The 22284-nt window shown below is 38.1% G+C and overlaps 2 protein-coding genes across 5 annotated transcripts in view; one reads left to right on the forward strand and one right to left on the reverse strand.

Annotated features, from left to right (window-relative positions):
• LOC311090284 (uncharacterized protein) lies at window positions 1-15486 on the reverse strand. 4 transcript variants are annotated; one of them, XM_084125521.1, is made up of 4 exons: window positions 15349-15486; window positions 639-759; window positions 346-534; window positions 1-244 (listed from the first exon to the last, which is right to left on the reverse strand). In XM_084125521.1, the coding sequence occupies exons 2-4, from the start codon at window positions 710-712 to the stop codon at window positions 148-150; spliced, it is 360 nt and encodes a 119-aa protein (XP_083981647.1). In that variant the 5' UTR covers window positions 713-759; window positions 15349-15486; the 3' UTR covers window positions 1-147. The 4 variants fall into 4 exon arrangements, with proteins under 4 accessions (XP_083981647.1, XP_083981646.1, XP_083981644.1 ...); XM_084125520.1 differs by having other exon boundaries at window positions 639-768; window positions 15349-15470; XM_084125518.1 differs by lacking the exon at window positions 15349-15486 and adding an exon at window positions 5462-5599.
• Window positions 15139-22284, forward strand: part of LOC311090277 (uncharacterized protein) — a 13146-nt gene continuing 6000 nt past the window's right edge. The window contains exons 1-2 of the mRNA XM_084125506.1: window positions 15139-15298; window positions 15404-15751. Of these exons, the coding sequence (XP_083981632.1) occupies window positions 15244-15298; window positions 15404-15751 (403 nt within the window). The 5' untranslated portion in view covers window positions 15139-15243. The remainder of the gene's footprint in view (window positions 15299-15403; window positions 15752-22284) is intronic.

A 22284-nucleotide genomic window follows, 5' to 3' on the forward strand; every position in this document is an offset into this window, starting at 1 on the left:
CATACGGACAATTTTCCAATACTGGACATGACCTTGCTTGGCACCGAAGTCCTTAATGGCCAGTCCTGTCCAGGTCTGCTCAGACAGGTACTTAATTATGGCCTCATCTGGCTCCGTGGCGAGGTTGGAAACTGGTTTCCACAACCGTTAAATCTCCTCTGGCTTTGGGTAGTTGGACTTCCACCCCAAGCCTAAATCAGCCTTGACAACTTTGCGGTCGAAGGCTTGCGGACTTTGAAGTGTGCTGAAAGACAAAATCAAATCACTTTACTCACGTGGATCACTTTTTTTTACTTCAATTTTGAGTTGGGCTTGCTGTGTTTTGATAGAGAGCGTGAACGGTACAAAAAGGTTTTTGGTGCAGACAAGGAGTCCAGCAGCACAGCTGCGTCAACAGCATCCTGTGGTCCGACCAGACGAGCGCCATGGTCCAGGTACAACTGCACAGTCTCCCATTGGGGCTCTGGTAGCTTTTGCGCTGCAATAATAACGGCCATGCGCACATCCTGGTTAGTGAAGTGGGGCAGTTTGTGCCTGCAGAAACAAAATGTAACATGAAGGGTGACCTGTGAAATGACTATGACTGACAAAATTTATACAGTATACAGTCACACACATGCATATGTACAGGTACGTACAGTTCATGTAGGTGATTGAGGTCTTGTGATACACTGTGACCGCCTCGCCGCAGGATACAAGAAAGGCATTGCATGGCTTCTCGTGACAGATGTTCCCTGGCCTTATCTTACTGAAGTACACCTGCAGACACTATGGGAAATAAATAAAAGCTGCAAGCAGCATTTATCGGGGTTCAAGCATTTAAGGCCTTTAAGCAGATAAGGCAATTATGTCACATATGCTCACCAATTTTCATGAAGTTCTGAGTTTTCGTTTAGGATTTATAGGCCTTTGATTGTTTTTTTTACTACACCCATTTTCAAAATGATCCTGTTATAGCCACCCAAAGGGTAAAGTTCAACTTTTTTTTGACAATTATTGATCTTGACAGTCCAAAGAATTGTACTGCACTGGTTTGGTTCTGATCGGGTGAAAAACCTAGGTCTAGTTCGCAAAAGTAGGTTTTTAACATAATCTCTAGTATTTAATGAACAAATTGATTGACAGCAGTGGTTCTTGAGGCAAAGTTGGTCAGTATGAGGTGATCTATCAACTGATATGCATCACGTGATTACAGAGCCGTAAAACTCGTTAGCGCCAACTAGTGGTTGATTACTTTCAAAATTCTTACAGACATCTAGGGCCATGGAGGAGGAATGCAAGTAACCGCAGCAACTACGATATTCGCGTGTTTTCTTTTTTCATAAGGCTATACCCTTCTTGTTTTGAACTTCGTGTGTATTGAATGTTAAATTAGTTAATAATGATAACAAGACTGTTTATCATGGTGATTTGTAACAGACAGACAGTTCTTGAATCAGACGGTGAATGAGAGAGATCGACTGAGCGCGTGCGATTACCTGCGTCTGTCTTTGAGGTCGAGTCATATATATTTGTTAAAAAGGTTGTTGTGTCCAAGGAAAGCGAAATATTGTATCGCCCTTTTAACGTTTAAGGGTATTTACCATAAATGGCATTTCACAGTGTGAGGAAGCCGCGGGAAAATAAATCAGCGAGTCGTGCATTGAATCAATGCCATTGGTCTATTAGCCTACGTGAAGCATCAGCTTCAGCGTTACCCATGCGACGCATTGCTGGTCAGCTGAGCCTTGAAAAGTGGAGCTTAAAGTTAAAAATAATTAACACCTAGTTTCATTACATCTATCTTTTAATGAATCAGCGTTTTTGAACGTGTTTGTACATGTACGGTTTAATGACTCAAAGACAATCCGTTGCTGTAACATGTAACTGCGCACTGAGTGACAGCCTTTCAATGTGCAGAGACGCTGTTTAGTTTCGGTTACATTCGTTACAGAAAATGTCCTTGATTTTTGTGCATGCTAAACACATCGTAACACTTATTTATATAGCAACACATAAATATGAATAAATCCAAATACATAAATGGTGATAATACTGCATGTTGCGCTATTGAGCCACTCAAAATAACCGCAAGGGAAATTCCTTCACGAGACAGCCCTACATTCTATAACCAAAATGTACAAAAAGAAATGTAATCAGTAGTGTTGTTTTTGGCAGCCTGTTTTAATTTTAGTTTTAGTCTAGTCCAGTGATTCTCAACCGGTGGGCCGCGGCCCTCTGGTGGGCCGTGTAGGCAGTGGTAGACTACCCCCAAATTAATTTTTATTCATTTTTTATGTTATTTTCTAATTATCTAATTGTTCTTATGAATTTATATGATCAAAAACCCTCAAGTTAAGTCAAGATGCATTATCTAAAAGCTAATTTAGGTTTAAATATCGCAACACCAATCACGTCAGATTGAACGTTTGTTCAATCAGATGCAGTAACATTACGTTACTGTAATATGGATAGTGTTCTGAAAAGAAAAGCAGATGTGGGAGACAGACCTGTGCAAGGAAAAGCTTCGAAGTGTGTGGTAAGAAAATACGACGTTGAATACATTAAATTTGGTTTTATAAGGGCAGGTACTGAGGGGGTTGCACAAGGACGAGAAGCACAAGGACGAGAAGCACAGCGTCGCGTCTACAACTCGAGGTATCGAACACTGGACGAGCACTTTCTCAGTTTATGGCCAGCAATATTGTTATGTTTAAGGACATTACGAAATTAAGATAATGTCTGTACTGTGTTATGATTGCAATTAAATTTACAATTACAATTAAATACAATCGTTGCTGAGTCTGCAGTCTGAACACTTTACCTCAGGATGTACATTAACTGAATTAATTGAGAATCTCACATGAAAATCCGATCATTTTCATCCACGCAGCTGATTTCTGTAAATGAATATAAAACTAAATGTATCTTGCAGCACAGGGTGAAGTCTGTATATAGGCTACATTAACAACGCTTTGAGTGAGACAAATATAATGTAGAAAATTTAATATAAAACTATGTAAATGGCGCTCTGTGGCGCGACAGGATTCTGAACAGCGTCTTGAGCCATAGCTGGCGCTGCGGACAGACGCCGCCGGTGTGTGTACACTCAGAGAAAATAATGTGTTCGAATTTTAAAGACGTGCCGCTGCGCTTCTCGTCTGGTGTGCGACGCCCTTAAGCCGAAGTCGCATGTGGAGAAATGTTGAATGTGGATTCAGCTGTTGAATGTGGAGAAATGTTGTCAACTAACGTGCTAAAACCATCAAAGCTGCAGAGACATTTGAACAAAACTGGGCTGTGTTAGGAAGCCAACATAATATTGTTTTAAACAGTCATGTTCATATCGCTAACTGTATTTGATAAATTACACTTACAGTAGGCTATGTAAATTGGGGTGAATGAACTTTATTGAACTTTTCGTATCTATACAATGAATGTTATTTCTTGTGCCATTTATACGCCAAAAATAGTTTTCGCGTGCATATGATACGCACTGTATGGCGTGTAATACGCACGCACTCCCCACCCCTAATCCTAACCAAGGGTTTTCAGTACATAGCATATGCACGCAAAAAGCATTTTTGGCGTTTAAATGGCACGAGAAATAACATTCGTGGTATAGAGATCGTGTTGCAGTGAATAGAGAGAATCCCCTCTTTGTGTGTCTGACCTGTTGTTACAGGTATGTTAGCCTGTTATTGTTACAGGAATGGTTACTAAGTAAACCTGCAAAGTCTTTTTGATACAAGGACAGTTTTCATCTATATAGCGGACTTGACCTACTCTGCTACAGTGGCATAGCAGATTAACAGCAGAGTATATCATTGTACTTTTAGAATTTTCTGTTATTCTGTGTTCATAATATCATATGTGGAAAGGTGGTCCTCGGAATGTTTTTAAACACTCATTGGTGGGCCATGAGTTGCAAAAGGTTGAGAACCCCTGGTCTAGTCTTTGTGTCAAGCTGTCATTTTAGTTTTTATTAGTTTTAGTCACGTTCATACTCTTTTTAGTCTTTAGTCGTTTCAGTCGACTAACAGTCTGAGCATTTTAGTCTTATTTTAGTCAGAATTATCCATGACCATTTTCATCTAGTTTTAGTCGACGAAAACTGATGACATTTAGTCTAGTTTTAGTCAATGAAAATTGTATTTTAGTCTCTTTTTAGTAATGCAATTCTATTTAACCCAGTCAATATAGTGTACCACTATGGAAAAATAGCAAAAATAGCGAACAGAAAAGTAACACTCGTCTCATTCGTGGAGGTGGAAAAACAAGTTCTTTGTGACATCCAAGATTTATTGTATTAAAATTTAAATGCAAAAGAAAAGACATGAGAGTTGGCTGTTTTTGTCAATTTTAAGTTTTAATTTAAAATGTTTGCGATTTTAATATAACTACATGGCTAAATATTTTACCATTTGCTTATAAATCTAGATAGAAGTAGTGCATGGAATAATACATTGTTTAAATTGTGCTTTAAAGTGAATTACGTCTATTAAAGAGTATGTGTACAAAGAGAATTGCAATGCTGACAAAACTTTTTTTTTAATTTTAAATAAAAGTAGCTGATAACTTCTGGATTTGAAATAAAAATAGTGAGTATGTGTTTGTGGTACAGCTGTGGATCAGTTACGCACTGCAAACGCAGCATATAAGCACTATATGAAAGCACTATATCGCGTGCTGCACCTGCACCACATACGCACTGCACACGGAGTATGTGTGAAACGGGCGTCAGACTTAACTTTGTTTGTTGTCGTTTACGCTACTACAGCTGCATCTTCTAAAATCTAAATAAATGCCGCGAGTGGGGCTCGAGGAAGTGACGTCGCCTGCGTCTGCGCAGTGCGACCTGATGCAGCCCCTGAAGTGAGACACAGGAAACAAAAATAATGCAAAATAATAATAATAATGCGACTAAACGAGACGAAATAACGTCATAACATTTAGTCTCGTCTCGCTTTGGTCAACGAAAATGAAGAGACATTTTAGCATAGTTTTTATTTTGTAAACCACATTTAGTCTCGTTTTTATTCGTCAACAATATTGCATTATACATTTAATTATAGTTATCGTCACATGACCAGCATTTACGTTGCGTCTCGTTTTCGTCACGTGATAAAGGTTCGTTCTTTCCTTGACGAAAGAAACACTAGTAATCAGATATCGGATTTGACTCAAAACACAATGTGATTCATAATTCCTTCCAATAAACCACCTTATCTTTCTATAGTAAAATAGCATGTTCAACAATATGAATTGGAAATGCTGGAGAGATTAATTAAGTTGAACAAAGTTCATGAATCAAACGACTCAGCTGATCAGAGTTCGTGAATCAAATGATTCAGTTTAAAGAGTTGTTCAAACTTATCTCGATCAGTTAAAGTACAAAAAACAAAGTCTCTCCATTTCAGAAGTACATAAAAAAAAAAGTCCTTCGAGTCCGAAAAACAAAAGAAAATTGTAATTATCCTACCAGTTGATGGTTTCAAATTATGGTTCAAAGGGGAAACAGGTCCGTGGGCACTGGTCAGCAAGCCATTTTGAGCACATTTAATTGCATCCACTAGGAAGACGATTAACCTCCAAAGGATGATTTATGGCACAAAACAGGATACACTTGCATACCTGCCAACCTTTGAATTTTTTTTTGCGTACCGACGGCGACGGGGGGGGGGGGGGGGGGGGGTAGGGTGGACGACGACACACATGCATTATATTGCATTGCATAAAAATGTGTCCTGGACAACTAGTCTAAAATTAAGAAACCACTATAAAACTGTAAAAAAAAAAAAAGAGACAATTAAGATAGGCTACTTAATTTATTAGTCCAATATCCAAATATGATACTAAATACCACAGGGAAAAGGGCTTCTATTTGTGACGTGCTGTCTTTGCATTTAAACATTGCGCATTTTAAACAGGACACGCATTAGCTGAATAAATGTTAGCCAAAACATATTTATAGAAAACAGTTGACAATGAATAGACAGGAGTCCAATAATAGCATAACGAATCACTTATTCTAAAAAGAATGTCAAGTATACCGGTAAGTTAGACGAATCCGACATATAAGGGCTGTTAACAGTAAAACGTTCGTCATTTAACGAATCTTAAAAACAAGGATGGATAATACAAAATGCTTTCTGGCATTTTCACAGAAAAAAACAAAAACAAAAACAAGCAAGAACAAAATTTAAACTTAACCCGTCAAATTTAATTTTACAATTATCTTCTCTCTGTGCGCGCGTCCGTGTTTGTGAGAGAGCTCGCGCAGCACTGATACAACGGTACTTTTTAATCCATAACTAACACGCTAGTTTTCATACAAAACAAATATGTAACATAATTAGGTACTTTAGTTATTATTAACACAATAACGTACATGAAGGCTACGTTTCTTAGCACTGATAATTAATTAATAAACGCCTGTTCTCCAGACTCGCGCTATCCGTAATCCACAAATGATCACATCACTTTCATAATCACGAAGCCATAGCGATTTCAAGTTTATTAAGATTTATTGTTGAGTATTTCTTGAGCATTTTATTATTTGCGTGGCTGAATGAGGTCTTCCTCTTTTTCTGAGTGACCATGAAGAACGGAGTATTTTAAGATAATCCATGCGATCCGTGTGATCATAGAATCCATAGGATTAGGTTAACTCAGTACAATATTTCAACTTTCCATATCGAGCCCAGCCCAGCCCGTTTACCTTCAGGAGTCAGATGTACAGTGACTACTGTAACGTTACTGTCCTCGCTTATGAAATCAGCCAGACTGCAGCCGCGGGAGTGGAAGGCGGATCGAGCGGGATTCTTTATTGGTGTCGATTTTCAGTCTCTTTTTAATGATAGGCCTTACGCATCTGTCAATCATCCCCGCTTGCTATTTGGGGAATGAATCCAGCGCTATGATTGGTCGAACTCTTCTTCTTTTGCTGTTGCTTGATTTGAGGACTGCGCGTGCAGAGGCGTCACCAGGTTTTTGCGTAGTTTAGACTAACAAATCGTACCAGCGTACTTTGATGTCAAAATGCGTATCCGCTACGCAAAATGCGTACAGGTTGGCAGGTCTGCACTTGTCGATCACGTTCACATAGGGAAAAAAAACAGAGAACAAGAAAACGCAGCCTTGGAAAACACAAGGCAAAAGTACAATATTTAATTTCTGATTCAACATTTCAGTAACAAATCATATACATGCGCAGCTCAAATGACACATTAATCCAACTTTTCGACAGTTATTTAACACATCAACACTCATTAATCACTCATTGTCTCAACTCATGATACAATGATCATTGTTACACGTGGTAGCTTTAGCCCACGGCTAATGACTAGTTCAGCTCGCGCTGTGAGTGCGGCCTACTCAACTCAGCTCATATCAAATCATATCTGAAGTTGACATATCTTTCATAAGATAACATATGATAAAAAAAAGTCACTCACCAAAACGAGATTGCATCACATATTCAATTTAAAATATTATTTAATAAAGATTATCACTCGGGATCCACTGACTAAATCTTTAATCCGATTTCCACTTCACCTTTCTCTCTCTGACGACAACACTCCAGGCTGATGCATCCAAAGTTTCCAAGTGCACACGATCACAGTTACCGATAGATTATGATTATCATTTAGTACAAGGAGTTTCTAGAGAAATGCTCCGTGCTGTTGTCTCATCTGATTCTCTCTGCTCATGCTGACAGCGGCGCCTGCGCGACCAGTGGGCGGGCCTTATTAATATGCCGCTACTGTTGGCTCTCAGGGGTGTCAGTCACTGCAGCACAATCAGTGATTGGATGAATCGCGTGTTATTGCCCAGTGGTGTGGTCGAGTGCATCAAGTAAAGAAAGAAAAAATGAACTAATTGAAAAATTGTATTTGTCCAGAACAGAGTGACACGACTCAATTTAATCTGTTATAGAAGAGCTAATATACTAAGAATGCACTGGTGAAGGATTGTCTCTCTGCTTTATTTTAGAAGAAATATTTCTGTGTCTAGAATTCCTAATGTCCTGTACTCTCAACTTTTGTATAGTAGTACTAGTACTAGTCATAATTTTTACACCAGGCATGCATAAAAGGGATGTTGGGTTAGTATGTTTCATTGACTTGACTTTTTATTGTTGTTGATTAAATGTAGTTTTATATTTTTTACTTGTTGGGACCCCAGGAAGTGGCTAATGGGGATCCACTGCCTAGGTAGTGGCTAATGGGGATCCAAATGAACTTAGATGATTGCAGCCAATACAGGCAATTTACTTTTTTGACAGTTATAGCACCACGTCTTGCCTGATCTCCACCACTTTTATTAGGTGTCCTCAAAAGGTGCCCATACATGTCTGTCAAATTTGTTGTAAATATCTCATTTTGTTTTGAAGTTTAGACACTTCTATTTATGAGAGCATAAAAATGATCCATGGGTGACAATGATTGGATTTTTTTTTTTTTTGTCAGTTCCTATCATAATTTTGACATTTGGGCGTTATTGTTTAGCTATTGACCTATGTTTTCAAATTTCCTGTGGTGTTTTTGTCTCGATCTGAAGATAATCGCAAGTTTTTTAAGAGCTAAATGACAATGATACACAAACTATAAGGCGAAACCTGGCATGTTTGGTATCGTTGGACTCGGGAAGGATTCAGGATTTCAACGGACTAACGGTTGGGTGCGTTTATAGCCATTTTCATGACTTTTTTCCCTGTTATAGCACCACCAAGTGGCCAATCGTCGCTATTTTTTTCAAGTGACCTCAGATTGAGCTCATGAACATGTGTCCCGAGTTTAGCGAAAATATCTCTTTCCGTTCACAAGTTATAATCATTTTAGTAAAAGTGGCCCTGGTGCCATCAAACATTTTAGTTCCCCTTAGCGACCGTGAATTTGAATTAAGATTTTTTTTGATGATTATTGATAGTCACTGCCCAGAGAATATTTCTGCAGTGGTTTGGTTCCAATCAGGCTAAAAACCTAGGAGTAGTTCGCAAAAGTAGGTTTTTCAAAAAACCTCCATTTACTCGAAATTGGCGCCGACGGGCGAACAAATCCGAGGCATGTTGTCCGCATTGAGCCAAGGATTCCAGCGATATAAGACACTTGAGCCTACGCCTAACGGTTGAGGAGTTAGGAGCCATTTCATACTTTTATGAGCCAAAGTTTCAAGTCTCTACGACTTACGGTTCGGTCTGCCTGATCAGTTTTAAATGGAGAATGCTGCGCATGACCAGCGTCGGCCAATAGTGAGCCTACGTGTGACGTACAACACAGATGCGCTACGCAGTTATACTACGTGAAAAAACTCAAGGCTCAGAGAGAAGGAAATGAATAGTGGAATAAAGTCGTTATTTTTGTTGTTTTTTGCGCACAAAAAGTATTCTCGTCGCTTTATAAACTTAAGATTGAGCCACTGTAGTCACTTGGTCTACTTTGTCTGTATTACCTTTTCTGGACATGGACAGTATACCGTACATACATTTTCAATGGAGGGACAGAAAGCTCTCGGGCTAAATCTAAAATATCTTAAACTGTGCTCCGAAGATGAACGGAGGTCTTACGGGCTGGGAACGCAGGGTGAGTCATTAATGACATCATTTTCATTTTTGGGTGAACTAACCCTTTAATATAAGCCTTGACAATGAAACAGACAAGTCAAGGAAATCTGTCCTGTCGCCTCCTTCATGTCCGGTTATGAGGTCTGAAATTGATATTTCAGTTTTTCTTTTTTAATAAATGTGCAAAAATGTCAACAATTCTGTGTTTTTCTGTCAATATGGGGTGCTGTGTGTACAATAATGAGGAAAAAAATGAACTTAAATGATTTTAGCAAATGGCTGCAATATAACAAAGAGTGAAAAGAGTGAAAAATTTAAGGGAGTCTGAATACTTTCCATACCCACTGTATGTATATGTGTATGTGTATGTATGTATGTATGTATATGTGTCTATGTGTGTGTGTGTATATATATATATATATATATACATACAGTGAGGAAAATAAGTATTTGAACACCCTGCTATTTTGCAAGTTCTCCCACTTGGAAATCATGGAGGGGTCTGAAATTGTCATCGTAGGTGCATGTCCACTGTGAGAGACATAATCAAAAAAAAAAAAAATCCAGAAATCACAATATATGATTTTTTAACTATTTATTTGTATGATACAGCTGCAAATAAGTATTTGAACACCTGTCTATCAGCTAGAATTCTGACCCTCAAAGACCTGTTAGTCTGCCTTTAAAATGTCCACCTCCACTCCATTTATTATCCTAAATTAGATGCACCTGTTTGAGGTCGTTAGCTGCATAAAGACACCTGTCCACCCCATACAATCAGTAAGAATCCAACTACTAACATGGCCAAAACCAAAGAGCTGTCCAAAGACACTAGAGACAAAATTGTACACCTCCACAAGGCTGGAAAGGGCTACGGGGAAATTGCCAAGCAGCTTGGTGAAAAAAGGTCCACTGTTGGAGCAATCATTAGAAAATGGAAGAAGCTAAACATGACTGTCAATCTCCCTCGGACTGGGGCTCCATGCAAGATCTCACCTCGTGGGGTCTCAATGATCCTAAGAAAGGTGAGAAATCAGCCCAGAACTACACGGGAGGAGCTGGTCAATGACCTGAAAAGAGCTGGGACCACCGTTTCCAAGGTTACTGTTGGTAATACACTAAGACGTCATGGTTTGAAATCATGCATGGCACGGAAGGTTCCCCTGCTTAAACCAACACATGTCAAGGCCCGTCTTAAGTTTGCCAATGACCATTTGGATGATCCAGAGGAGTCATGGGAGAAAGTCATGTGGTCAGATGAGACCAAAATAGAACTTTTTGGTCATAATTCCACTAAACGTGTTTGGAGGAGGAAGAAGAATGATGAGTACCATCCCAAGAACACCATCCCTACTGTGAAGCATGGGGGTGGTAGCATCATGCTTTGGGGGTGTTTTTCTGCACATGGGACAGGGCGACTGCACTGTATTAAGGAGAGGATGACCGGGGCCATGTATTGCGAGATTTTGGGGAACAACCTCCTTCCCTCAGTTAGAGCATTGAAGATGGGTCGAGGCTGGGTCTTCCAACATGACAATGACCCGAAGCACACAGCCAGGATAACCAAGGAGTGGCTCTGTAAGAAGCATATCAAGGTTCTGGCGTGGCCTAGCCAGTCTCCAGACCTAAACCCAATAGAGAATCTTTGGAGGGAGCTCAAACTCCGTGTTTCTCAGCAACAGCCCAGAAACCTGACTGATCTAGAGAAGATCTGTGTGGAGGAGTGGGCCAAAATCCCTCCTGCAGTGTGTGCAAACCTGGTGAAAAACTACAGGAAACGTTTGACCTCTGTAATTGCAAACAAAGGCTACTGTACCAAATATTAAGTACCAAATATTTAGTTCAAATACTTATTTGCAGCTGTATCATACAAATAAATAGTTAAAAAATCATACATTGTGATTTCTGGATTTTTTTTTTTTAGATTATGTCTCTCACAGTGGACATGCACCTACGATGACAATTTCAGACCCCTCCATGATTTCTAAGTGGGAGAACTTGCAAAATATCAGGGTGTTCAAATACTTATTTTTCTCACTGTATATGTGTGTGTGTGTGTGTGTGTGTGTATATATATGCATGTATGTATGTATGTATGTATGTATGTATGTATATATATATATATATATATATATATATGTCACATGCTTTGTGTGACTCTCATACAGATCTGAAAATAAACTAGTTAACAAAGCTATTGGTTCAATGTTCTGGTAGTCTCAACCACAAATCGATTTTGTATTTAGAAAATGGGCCACTGGAAGAAAAATGGTCCTTTTATTTTAGAAATCCTTTTAAAGTGAGTGAGATGCCCACAGATTATCACTGGCATACTATTTTGCAAGAGGACATGATTGTATTTAACAATCTATGACGATCACACGCCGACTTTGTTACAGGATGTGGTGAATATGGAAACCATCAACTCTAACAGCAACTCTAACTATTAGCAAACCCTGCACCCTCTGACCAAGATCAGACTGGCGAGGCTATGTCCGGGAGATCCACGTAAACCCGGGGCGTGTGACTCTGTGCGGCATCGGGTCCCTTAATGAATGAATAATTGAAAGTATGGGATGCTCAGAATAATCAAAGATCTAAATTAATTCATAATCAATATTTATGACTATTTTCTAATAAGAAACACGATCTAAATTTGATTATCATTTGAAAATGGAGTCAGATTAAGCGCAGAGCTAAAGTAATATTGAAACTAAATTCCAATAAATTAAGTGAACTTCACTGGAACGCTGAAAAGACATACACGCATTATCCCTTCGCCCAGGCCATTGGATTCTGTCGTTGGGCCAATGGTTGGTGTCTTTACACTCAGCCCTCAGTTTTTAAATTGAGTCATAACATTTTTTTTTTTTTATTGAACAAGAGTATACCAGCAATATCAGTTGAATCACAGCTGAGTGTATAGTGCTTTACTAGCACTCATATGATAGTAGGAAATTGTATATGTGGTTAGAGGTATGTGGAGAAACTGAAAAAATATAATAACCACAATGGTTAAGTACTACAGTTTCTTGCTAATGATGTTAAATAGACAGTGTGTTTGGACATCTGGCAGTTAAAAATAGTGATTTTGTGGCACCGGTGTACACACGTAATTTTTTCCCCAGAACCAGTTCTGCGCAAATTATTGTGAAGTATATCCGATTGAAAATCTCGAACAAGAAAAAAATGTGGGGTGGGACTTGATTTTGTCCATCGTGAATTAACTGGATGGTTGTGGTTTGCTATTGGTCGGTCTCATGTGAGTGACAGCTTGTCCAGTCCTCACACCATCGGAGAAGAGATGTCAAAAGGCATAAAAACAACTATAATTTTCAAAAATTGAATAGAGATTATCGAACTGTCAAAAGATTCATGAGTGATTTAGAGCACAGAAGAACCCTGTCACATAAAGACTTATGAAGGGAAGTTTCTGTCAAACTAATTATTTGTATTAAAAGCAAACAGGTATTTGAAGCTGCTGGCTGCCTGGCAGTTGTGCATAAAGTTGCATTTCAACCACCCCTAACCAAAGCTTATGAAGACTCATTTTTAAATACAGTAGTCAACATTTGAAGTGGATCAAAACCTTTCATCAAAGTTATACATACAAACAATACCCATTCTTGTCTTAGGACAACTTTGATTAACTTTTTTGATCCACTTTAAAAGTTAACTACTGTAGTTGCATTCACTGATGAATGCTGTGTTGCAATGGATAATCCAGATGTAAGGACTTCTGGATGGTTGGTAAATGGCCACCCCGTTAAAATGTGTAAAGGAGTCAAAACAGTGGCAGGAATTCCTCCGTTGCACACAAATGAAGATCTGCTGCAAGGAGACTGTGTTTCTGATGCCCCATTTTTTCATGGGTCTCTGTCCACTTGTTTGGTGCGCACCAGGGTTCGGATGGCAGCATTCACGTTTAATTAAATGAACCGCATGAACAGCAATCAAACCGTTTTCGTTTTAATCAGACCAAACCTGCCAAGTGTGAACACACCCTAAAGGTACATATTACTACTCTAAAGTATGAATATGCCCCTTTTAGGTGCAGATAAGTTACAAAGTTGTCTCTTTAAGGGCACTGCCCCAGTGATAAGCTTTTGTTTCTGCAATAGATACATTTTAAAATTACTCATTATTTTGTGCATGCACAGTTAATGAGTTTCTGGGACCCCAAGAAAAGGAAGTTAATCTCAAATTTCCATTTTCAGGGCTGTTACATGCTTTGTGTGGTCTTGAAAAAAACCACAATGCACTTATAAAGGCAACTTATAGTTTAAACTGGGGTGGTGGAGGGGTGTTTAAGACTATTGTGACAATCCCAACCAATTGGATAAGAGAAATTTGTCTCAATCCCAAACAATTGGATAAGAGAAATTTGTCTTAATAATTTAATCATTTTTATTTTATTTACAATAATATGAGGAGAAACTAAAAGGATAGCTCACCTAAAAATGAAAATTCTGTCTATATCAGGACACATTTCTACCATTAACTTTCATTGTAAGGACAAAAACACAAAGAGATTTCTCAAAATATCTTCTTTGTGTTCCGGAAGACACAAAGTCATACATGATTGGAAGCATATGATGGTGAGTAAATGATGACACAATTTTTTGGGGTGAACTAGCAATTAATGTAATTATAGACAAAGGCAGCTCTATTCTAAGGAGCAGTGTAGGTGAAATGGAAAATGACAGTAGTAATCTACGGAGCCCCGCACATGACATGCAGAAAAAAAAAAAAAATCTGCACGATTTACTAATTCGTTCCCTCGATTTATAAATCGTGCGCACAAACTGGGCCTCATCTGGGCCAACTATGGCATATACGGCTCAGATTAGCAGCGGCAAAGGTCACATGGGCCACATCTGCGCCACACACAGCAAGCCACACTCACACTAAAACCGGCTTGATGTGTGTGGGCCAGATACGGCCCATATAACCTTTGCCAGAACTGAGCCATATGTGCCATAGTTGGCCCAGATGAGGCCCGGATTTGTATGCTATTGCCAGCCACACTCAGGTTGAGTCATCACCGTCATTCCATGCGGTATGTGGGCCAGAAGAATGTGGGAGATGTGGGCCACAACTGGGCCAGATGTCATTTGCTATCTGGGCACACGATTTAGCCTACTATTTTTTTTTTTCCTGCATGTCATGTGCAGGGCTCTGTAGATTACTACTGTCATTTTCCATTTCACTTACACTGCCTTTGTCTATAATTACATTAATTGCTAAGCAATTATCACCCTGTATTTCCATACAGCAAATTTATGTCGGTACATTTCTGCAAATGTTTTTCTGTTTACTGAGAACATACAGTATTTAAATGGCTATTTCGGATGCTATCTGGGTTCCCTCGATTTGCTAAATCGTGCACACGATTTACTTATTTTTCTTGGATGTCATGTGCGGGGCTCCATAGTAATCAATAATTGTGTGCTGTACTCACTTGTTTTACAACCAGAAAAATGGTTATACCAATAATAACAAATAAACATACTACTTTTGCAGTTATAGAGAGCTGGGCTGAGAAATCACACCTAGATTGTCACATATAGCGTGAAAAGCACTGTGTGCGTGTGTGTGGTTATACCGGAAATATCAAGTGACTAATAGACTTAACAGGTTCTTTGAAAGAGGCTTCCATTAGTGCTTGGTGACTTCCAAATACATCTTGCTTGACAAATATGGCATACATTTTACAGCTTTGGATATTTTTTACTGCTCTGGTGTCTTTAAACGGTAAATTATAGATATAACTATTTCTTCAATCTCCATATCTATAGATTTACCTGTGAGAGATGAAAAGTTGGATCAGTCACAGTTTGATGCTCTTCCACTGTTCAGGTCTGGACCGCTGGAACACAGGATGGACAGAGGTCACCATCAGCGCCTCTCTGAAGTCTGAAGTCTTTCTCCCATGTCACTTTAATATAAGCCTTGACAATGAAACAGACACTGTGAAATGGATCCACAAATTCAGTGGAGCTACTCTTCTAAGGATCATGAGTAATGGCAGTCTCTACTTTGATAGAACAGAAGGACGAGTGAGTGTTTTTCCCCTTCTGTTTAAAGAAGGAAACTTCTCCATCCTCATCCATGATCTGAAGCCTTCAGACATCGGCCCGTACTTTTGTGAGCGGAGCAGTGAACGCTGGAGAGTGGAAATCACAGAATCAGAGCCTCCAGTTGAGAGTAAGTTCAATCCCTGCATGGGAAAGTCTTTCAAATTCATTTAGAGGAGGAATCACAAAATGGTGTGAGGATAACAATTTATTAAAGATAAATATTATAATTATGATATGGATCATTTTACATTTATATAACATAACATTTCTATTTGTGGCACAGAAACTGTGGAGTTGAACTCTTATCATAACTCCTGGTTATTCTTTTTTGCTGGAGCTGGACTTTTCACTCTTCTTTTTATTGTATTCAATCTCACTGGTGAGCATTATACTTTTCATTCATTATCCAAAGTAAAAATTCAATGAACCAGTATTTACTTAGAGAATTGATAAACTGACTCCAATTTATTTGTTTGTAAAACAATATTCAGGCTTAAATAACCGTTGTATGAAATGTATGAGATCATCCAAATCTTGCTTTATTAATGAAGAACACGATGAAGGTAAGTTCAGTAAAAATTATTTGAATGAGATTTTAAGATCTTTGTTTGTTTTTCTGAAGAATGGATTGATAGATTTATTAATGGCACTTATGCCAGTTGATACTGTATGTTTATAAAAAATATGCAAAAAGATTACAATTTTTTTTAATTTAATTTACATTTAATTACAGTTCCAAAGTACGTTTCCAATTGCTGCTAATGTGGTTTGAAAAAAGCTGATAATGCAATTCTATAATTCCAAAATAGTGAAATTCCTGTTGATAGCCTATATTAATGTTGTATATATTATGATGTCATACTCTTTTGTTTTTCAAGAACATGATTCTTCAAGTCAAATCCAACAGAGTATTGATGAGCTTAGAGTGGTGCAGGTATGACATCACTTTGTAGGCCAAAACGCGGTAGCGAGTTAGCATTTTAGCACTTCCGGTTCCATCTTCCCGAAGTCAATGGGTTTTTCTAATGGGGTTTTGGTTAAATGGCTGAAATAAGGTCTGTGGTGAACACAAGCTCAAGACACTTTCACGTTTTATTCTATGACATAAAATACATCAGTATTACCCAACTAGGGATTTTTTTTAAGCTGGTACGCGTCTTGAAAAAGGCGGTAGCTAAAAAGTGGCTAATTGGGACTACAGAGGCTGTCAAGGAGATTAAACACCATCACGCCGAAAAGTTAAGCTCAGTCCGGCTTTTACAGCATCGTTATGGTTATAATTGTGCTCTTACAAACTATTCAAACTCAAACGTTCAGGGAAAATGTTTTTAGATAAAAACTGAAAGAGTTGTCGGAAGCTTAGTGATGGTGACGTTGAATTAGTGGGACCGTGGTGTAGTTCGTTAATAGCCTACCTTTAGCTTTTTACTTCTGGCAGCTGCATTTAGGCTTCAAAATTCATAAAATTTGTGTACATCTGTGATAATTATCTTGATGGACAAAACATGCAAGTATCATAAACTTTTGTTGATCACAGAGCTTGTTTTTAGCGATAATCCAAAAGCCTATGGGAAAATCCTATTGGGTTTTTGTCGAGGGAACCAGTGTGATGCTAACTTCTGGTTGGCCTACAAAGTGACATCATACCTGCACCACACTACTGAGCTAAAATATTCTAATTAAGCAAGCTAAAAAATTTTTTTATTTATTTATCAGCATTCAGAACTCCAGATCCAAAGGACTCTGCCATAACTACGGTATATGGTAATATATAATGTATGTTTGGAAAACTGTTTCTATCATAAGGACGAGAATAACCTGCAAGATTGTTTCAGTCAACCAGGCATAAAACTGCAAATGAAGAAATGCTGATAACAGTCGGAAATAAAAACAGGATTCCCTATTATAGATGATCAATCATGTCATCTGTTTTGAAATATTTTTCGATTTATTGATTCTACTTTTAAAAAAGGTTGATACATTTTTGTATAAATTTGTAAGCCACATATGTAAATTGATGTGCAAATGAACTTTTCCTTTGTGTAAGTGCAATGTACAAATCATTTAAATGCAAACAAACAAGAACACTGTTCGGATGTACGATATTTAGGTTACTGTATATTAAATGTGTCAACTTATATTTTAGTAATCTTTGTCTACAATTTTTATAAAGGTTATTTTAAACTTGAGACTCGGGGGAAGCTGTGGAAAAAAAAAATGTGTAGGTGAGGTGTTAGGTTTAGTTTTGTTGCCTTTTTGTTGCCACGTGTTTGTCTTTTGTGTTTGCAGTTCAGTTTAGTCTTGATTAATCCCTAGTTAGTTCCCTTAGTTACTAATTACTTTCACCTGTTGGTCATTTTCCCCTCATTATTCCTTGTGTATTTAAACCCTTATTGTTTCCTCTGTTCATTGTTCTGTGTCATCCGAGTTTTAAGTTGTTACTAGTTCTTCTGAGTATTCTTGTTGGGGGATCATTGAATTAAAGACTGTTTTTGTCATATTTCCCTTTCCTATTCACTGTAGCGAAGCATGACAGTAGGCTACATTTATTTAAAGGAACACGCCTACTTTTTGGGACTTTAGCTTATTCACCGTATCCCCCAGAGTTAGATAAGTCCATACATGCGCTTTTCATCTCCGTGCGTGCCGTAACTCTGTCTGACGCACCCACCGCTAGCTTAGCTTAGCACAAAGACTGGAGGTAAATGGCTCCAGCTAGCATACTTGCTCCCAATAAGTGACAAAATAACGCCAACATTTTCCTATTTACCTGTTGTGATTTGTATAGTCTCAGTGTGTACAAATAAGAAGGTCACATGAGACACTGCCATCTTCTAACCATATACATACTGGGAACTATATTCTCAGAAGGCGAAGCACTGTGACTTCTGCAGAGTGATTTACTCCCAACTCTGAGCAAACTCTCTGCTCTATGGCGTTATATGTGTGCCTCAATCCTGATTGAGTAATTGTAAGTTTTGAGCACAGAGAACTATATTTTGCAAGCACATTACATTATATTTTGAACAGAAATTAACAATCGCAAAAAAAAAATTCGTTTGAGCAAAGAAAAAACTATTCTGTGCTCAATAAATGTATTTGCTTGTTTGCTATTATCCATATTAACGTGCAATAATAACCCCTCTCACGCAGTTTACTCAGGTGCTCTCTCACAAACTTATTCTCTGCGCTCCTGTCAAGTCCCTCTCTCTCTCTCTCAACCTCTTAATTCTGTGCGGGCTCAACTCTTGACTAGTGATGATCCTGAAGTATCGATACTTCGATACTGACGTGGTATCGCATAAGATCGATTCTCACATAAAAATATCGATCCAAATGTGTGTTTTTTTACCAGTCATTTTTTATCAATTTAGCACGCAATTCAGTGCGTAAAATAAGCGAATGTTAGCGGATAATTGTGTAGGATAGAACTTTTTCTCCTAGTCATCTGGATACAAGACGAAACCATTCAATCACAGAGAGCGTTCGATGCTGGTGCTTAGTTCACAGGCCCAGTGCGTTTGGGAAACGAAGCCTTGCTTAGATGACAGAGAAACAGTCGGGAGTTATTTCGCAATAAACAAACCAAAAGTGTGCATAACGGTTCAAAATGTTGACATCAGTAAGATTTTTTTAATGAAATTAATATTTTTATTCAACAAGGATCGATGCATTAAATTGATCAACAGTCAAGTGACAGTCAAGGGTTTTACACTGTTAAAAAAAAATCTACTTCATATAAATGCTGTTCTTTCAACTTTGTTCATCAAATAATTCTGCATAAAATGTATCATGGTTTCCACAAAAATAGGCCTATGAAACTGTTTTCAACATTGATAATAATAAGAAATGTTGCCTGAGCAGCAAATCAGCATATTAAAATGAATTATCATCATGACTGGAATTATGATGCCGAAAATTCAGCTTTGATCACATGAATAAATTACAGTTTACTATGGCATAGAAAACAGATAGCCTATGTTAAATTGCAATATTACAGTTTTTACTGTATTTTTGATCAAATAAATGCAGAAGAGAATTAAAAATCTTACAGACCCCAAACTTTTGAACAGCAGGCTAGTACTGGCTAGTAGTAGGCTAGTACTATAATTAGGGTAGTTTTGTAAAAGTCACTGACTAATTACAGGCGAGTTGAGAGCACAAATCACAAAATATTTAGGCCTAGTAGTCATGAAAACATATTCAGATTTAGTATATTAATGATAAATTCACCTCATAAATCATGACACACTGCTCTAGCACAGGAAAGTGCATACAAGTTCAAGTGCATGCTTTTAAAATGAAAAAGTATTGGTATCGGTATCGATATCGTCGATACTGGCCCTGTACTTGGTATCGGATCGGTACCGAAATTTGCAGTATCGCCCATCACTACTCTTGACACACACGCTCGCTCAACTTGCAACAGCGTTACAAGTGTGCCACAAAATCAACCAATCGGAAAATTAAAGGTCAATTGTGATTGGCTGTTGGTCTCCAATCAAATCGCTAGTAGAACCCAGGCTCTGGTAGAACCAAAGCCCGTCTTGTAGAACTATCCATAGATATCCACAGGGGCGGCCTTAAGCATCTGGGGGCCCGTTTCAATAACTAATATGGGGCCCTGCCCACATAAAATGTAAACATGAGCAGAAAAAGTAAGGATTCTTGTTGGTTTGCATCATATTATTTTATTACGCGCACTTTCAGCTTCATGAACAGGCACCACTGGCATGTACGTTTCATTTCCTATTCAAATTATTTCCCTGCTCAAAAAAAAACAACGTTTTAACCTTACGGAAAAAAGGCAAAGTATAAACACATAAACTACCGGTATTTATTTACTTCAGATCACCGTTCGCGGGGGCGGTAAACGTCGCCATGGTAACCGCGGCGCGACTCAAGTTCGACCAATCAGAGACGTCAGTGTTTTGCTTAGAATTATGGGTAGTGTAGTATTTCTCCAGAAGATCGCAAATAACAAGGTTGATTTTTATACTTTGTGGCTTTTATAGGAGCAGAAACTTTCGTTTCACAACCTCGTAGCTCGTGGTCAATCTAACTTGGATGGTTTAGGGGTCTCCAACCTTTTTTAGCTACTTTTTAAAAATGAAAGTGGCCGAGAGCTATATGCAATAATTAAATCTCTTAAATAATGTCTCATAACTCTCATATTAACAACTATGCTAACTGTTTTAGACCTAAACGAGTTATTGTAGGCCTATATATGTCACCCTTAATTGACATTAAAAATTTTTTATTATACTGTACAAACACATAATTATTGTTGATTTTATAGTGCATCATAATAACTAGAGATGAAATGGTATGAAAATGTAATTTCATGATTATAGTGAACAAAATGAGCATGGTTATCACATAATCCTGTTCAAAAAGTACTAATACTACACAATAAAATCAATTCACCAAGTTTTATGTCGAAAACCAGCAAATAACAAATAAACTTACCATCAACATGCACTTTTTGTTTACTTAAACATTAAAATAGTAACATTAAAAATGATGGCCAAATTTGAAAGGAGTGTCTTGCAACATGTTATCTACTAACATGTACAAGTTCAAATAAAGTTTTGACAAAAAAGTTTTTATAAAAAGATAAACCTCGCATATTTCAGCCTTTAAATCATTTTTATAAAAAGAATGATTCAAAAAAGACAAAATACTGACATTTACACATAAGCTTATCTTTTATTATTAATAGTAAAATTCGGTCCGATTTTCCCATGGCGTCTGTCGTTGCTATGTCATGCGCTCTCCACAACGACAGAGAAGTTTTAATAGCTAATGGATTTCCACCACCGAAAAACGCTTGCTGTAGCTCTGCTAGAAGATTTATTTACGGAGAAGAAAAAAACACCCGTAGTTTGGGTGCACCCCCATCCTTCATATTGACTCGTTGCCCATGGAAAAAATTAGCGCGTCGCTTCAATTATTTGAAATAACGAACCTGAGCGCGCAAAAGACGCAATATGTGAACGGCCCTTGGCGAGCTACCTCCAATCAGGCCACAAGCTACTCTCGCGAGCGACGTGTTGGAGACCACTTTAGACATTATGTCTGAAAATAAATATCCCAGGGAGAAAATGAATGGGATTTTCCTGTTCTGATGGGGGCCCCCTTGGAGGGCGGGGCCCGTTTCAATTGAAACGGGTGAAACATAGGTAAGGCCGCCTCTGGATATCCATATATATCCATATATAATCCTTTATTATATGATATCTATGGAACTATCTACAGCATCCCGGAAGCTTACTGAAAAAAAAATCGAAAAACATAACTGACTACAGGTTGATTTTTGGTTGATTTTGTGGCACACTTGTAACGCTGTTGCAAGTTGAGCGAGCGTGTGTGTCAAGAGTTGAGCGCGCACAGAATTAAGAGGTTGAGAGAGAGAGAGAGGGACTTGACAGGAGCGCAGAGAATAAGTTTGTGAGAGAGCACCTGAGTAAACTGCGTGAGAGGGGTTATTATTGCACGTTAATATGGATAATAGCAAACAAGCAAATACATTTATTGAGCACGGAATCGTTTTTTCTTTGCTCAAACGATTTTTTTTTTTTTTTTGCGATTGTTAATTTCTGTTCAAAATATAATGTAATGTGCTTGCAAAATATAGTTCTCGCCCAAGTAGCAGTGCTT

This window comes from Abramis brama, assembly GCF_963993115.1.
Source record: "Abramis brama genome assembly, chromosome: 10".
NCBI lineage: Eukaryota > Metazoa > Chordata > Actinopteri > Cypriniformes > Leuciscidae > Abramis > Abramis brama.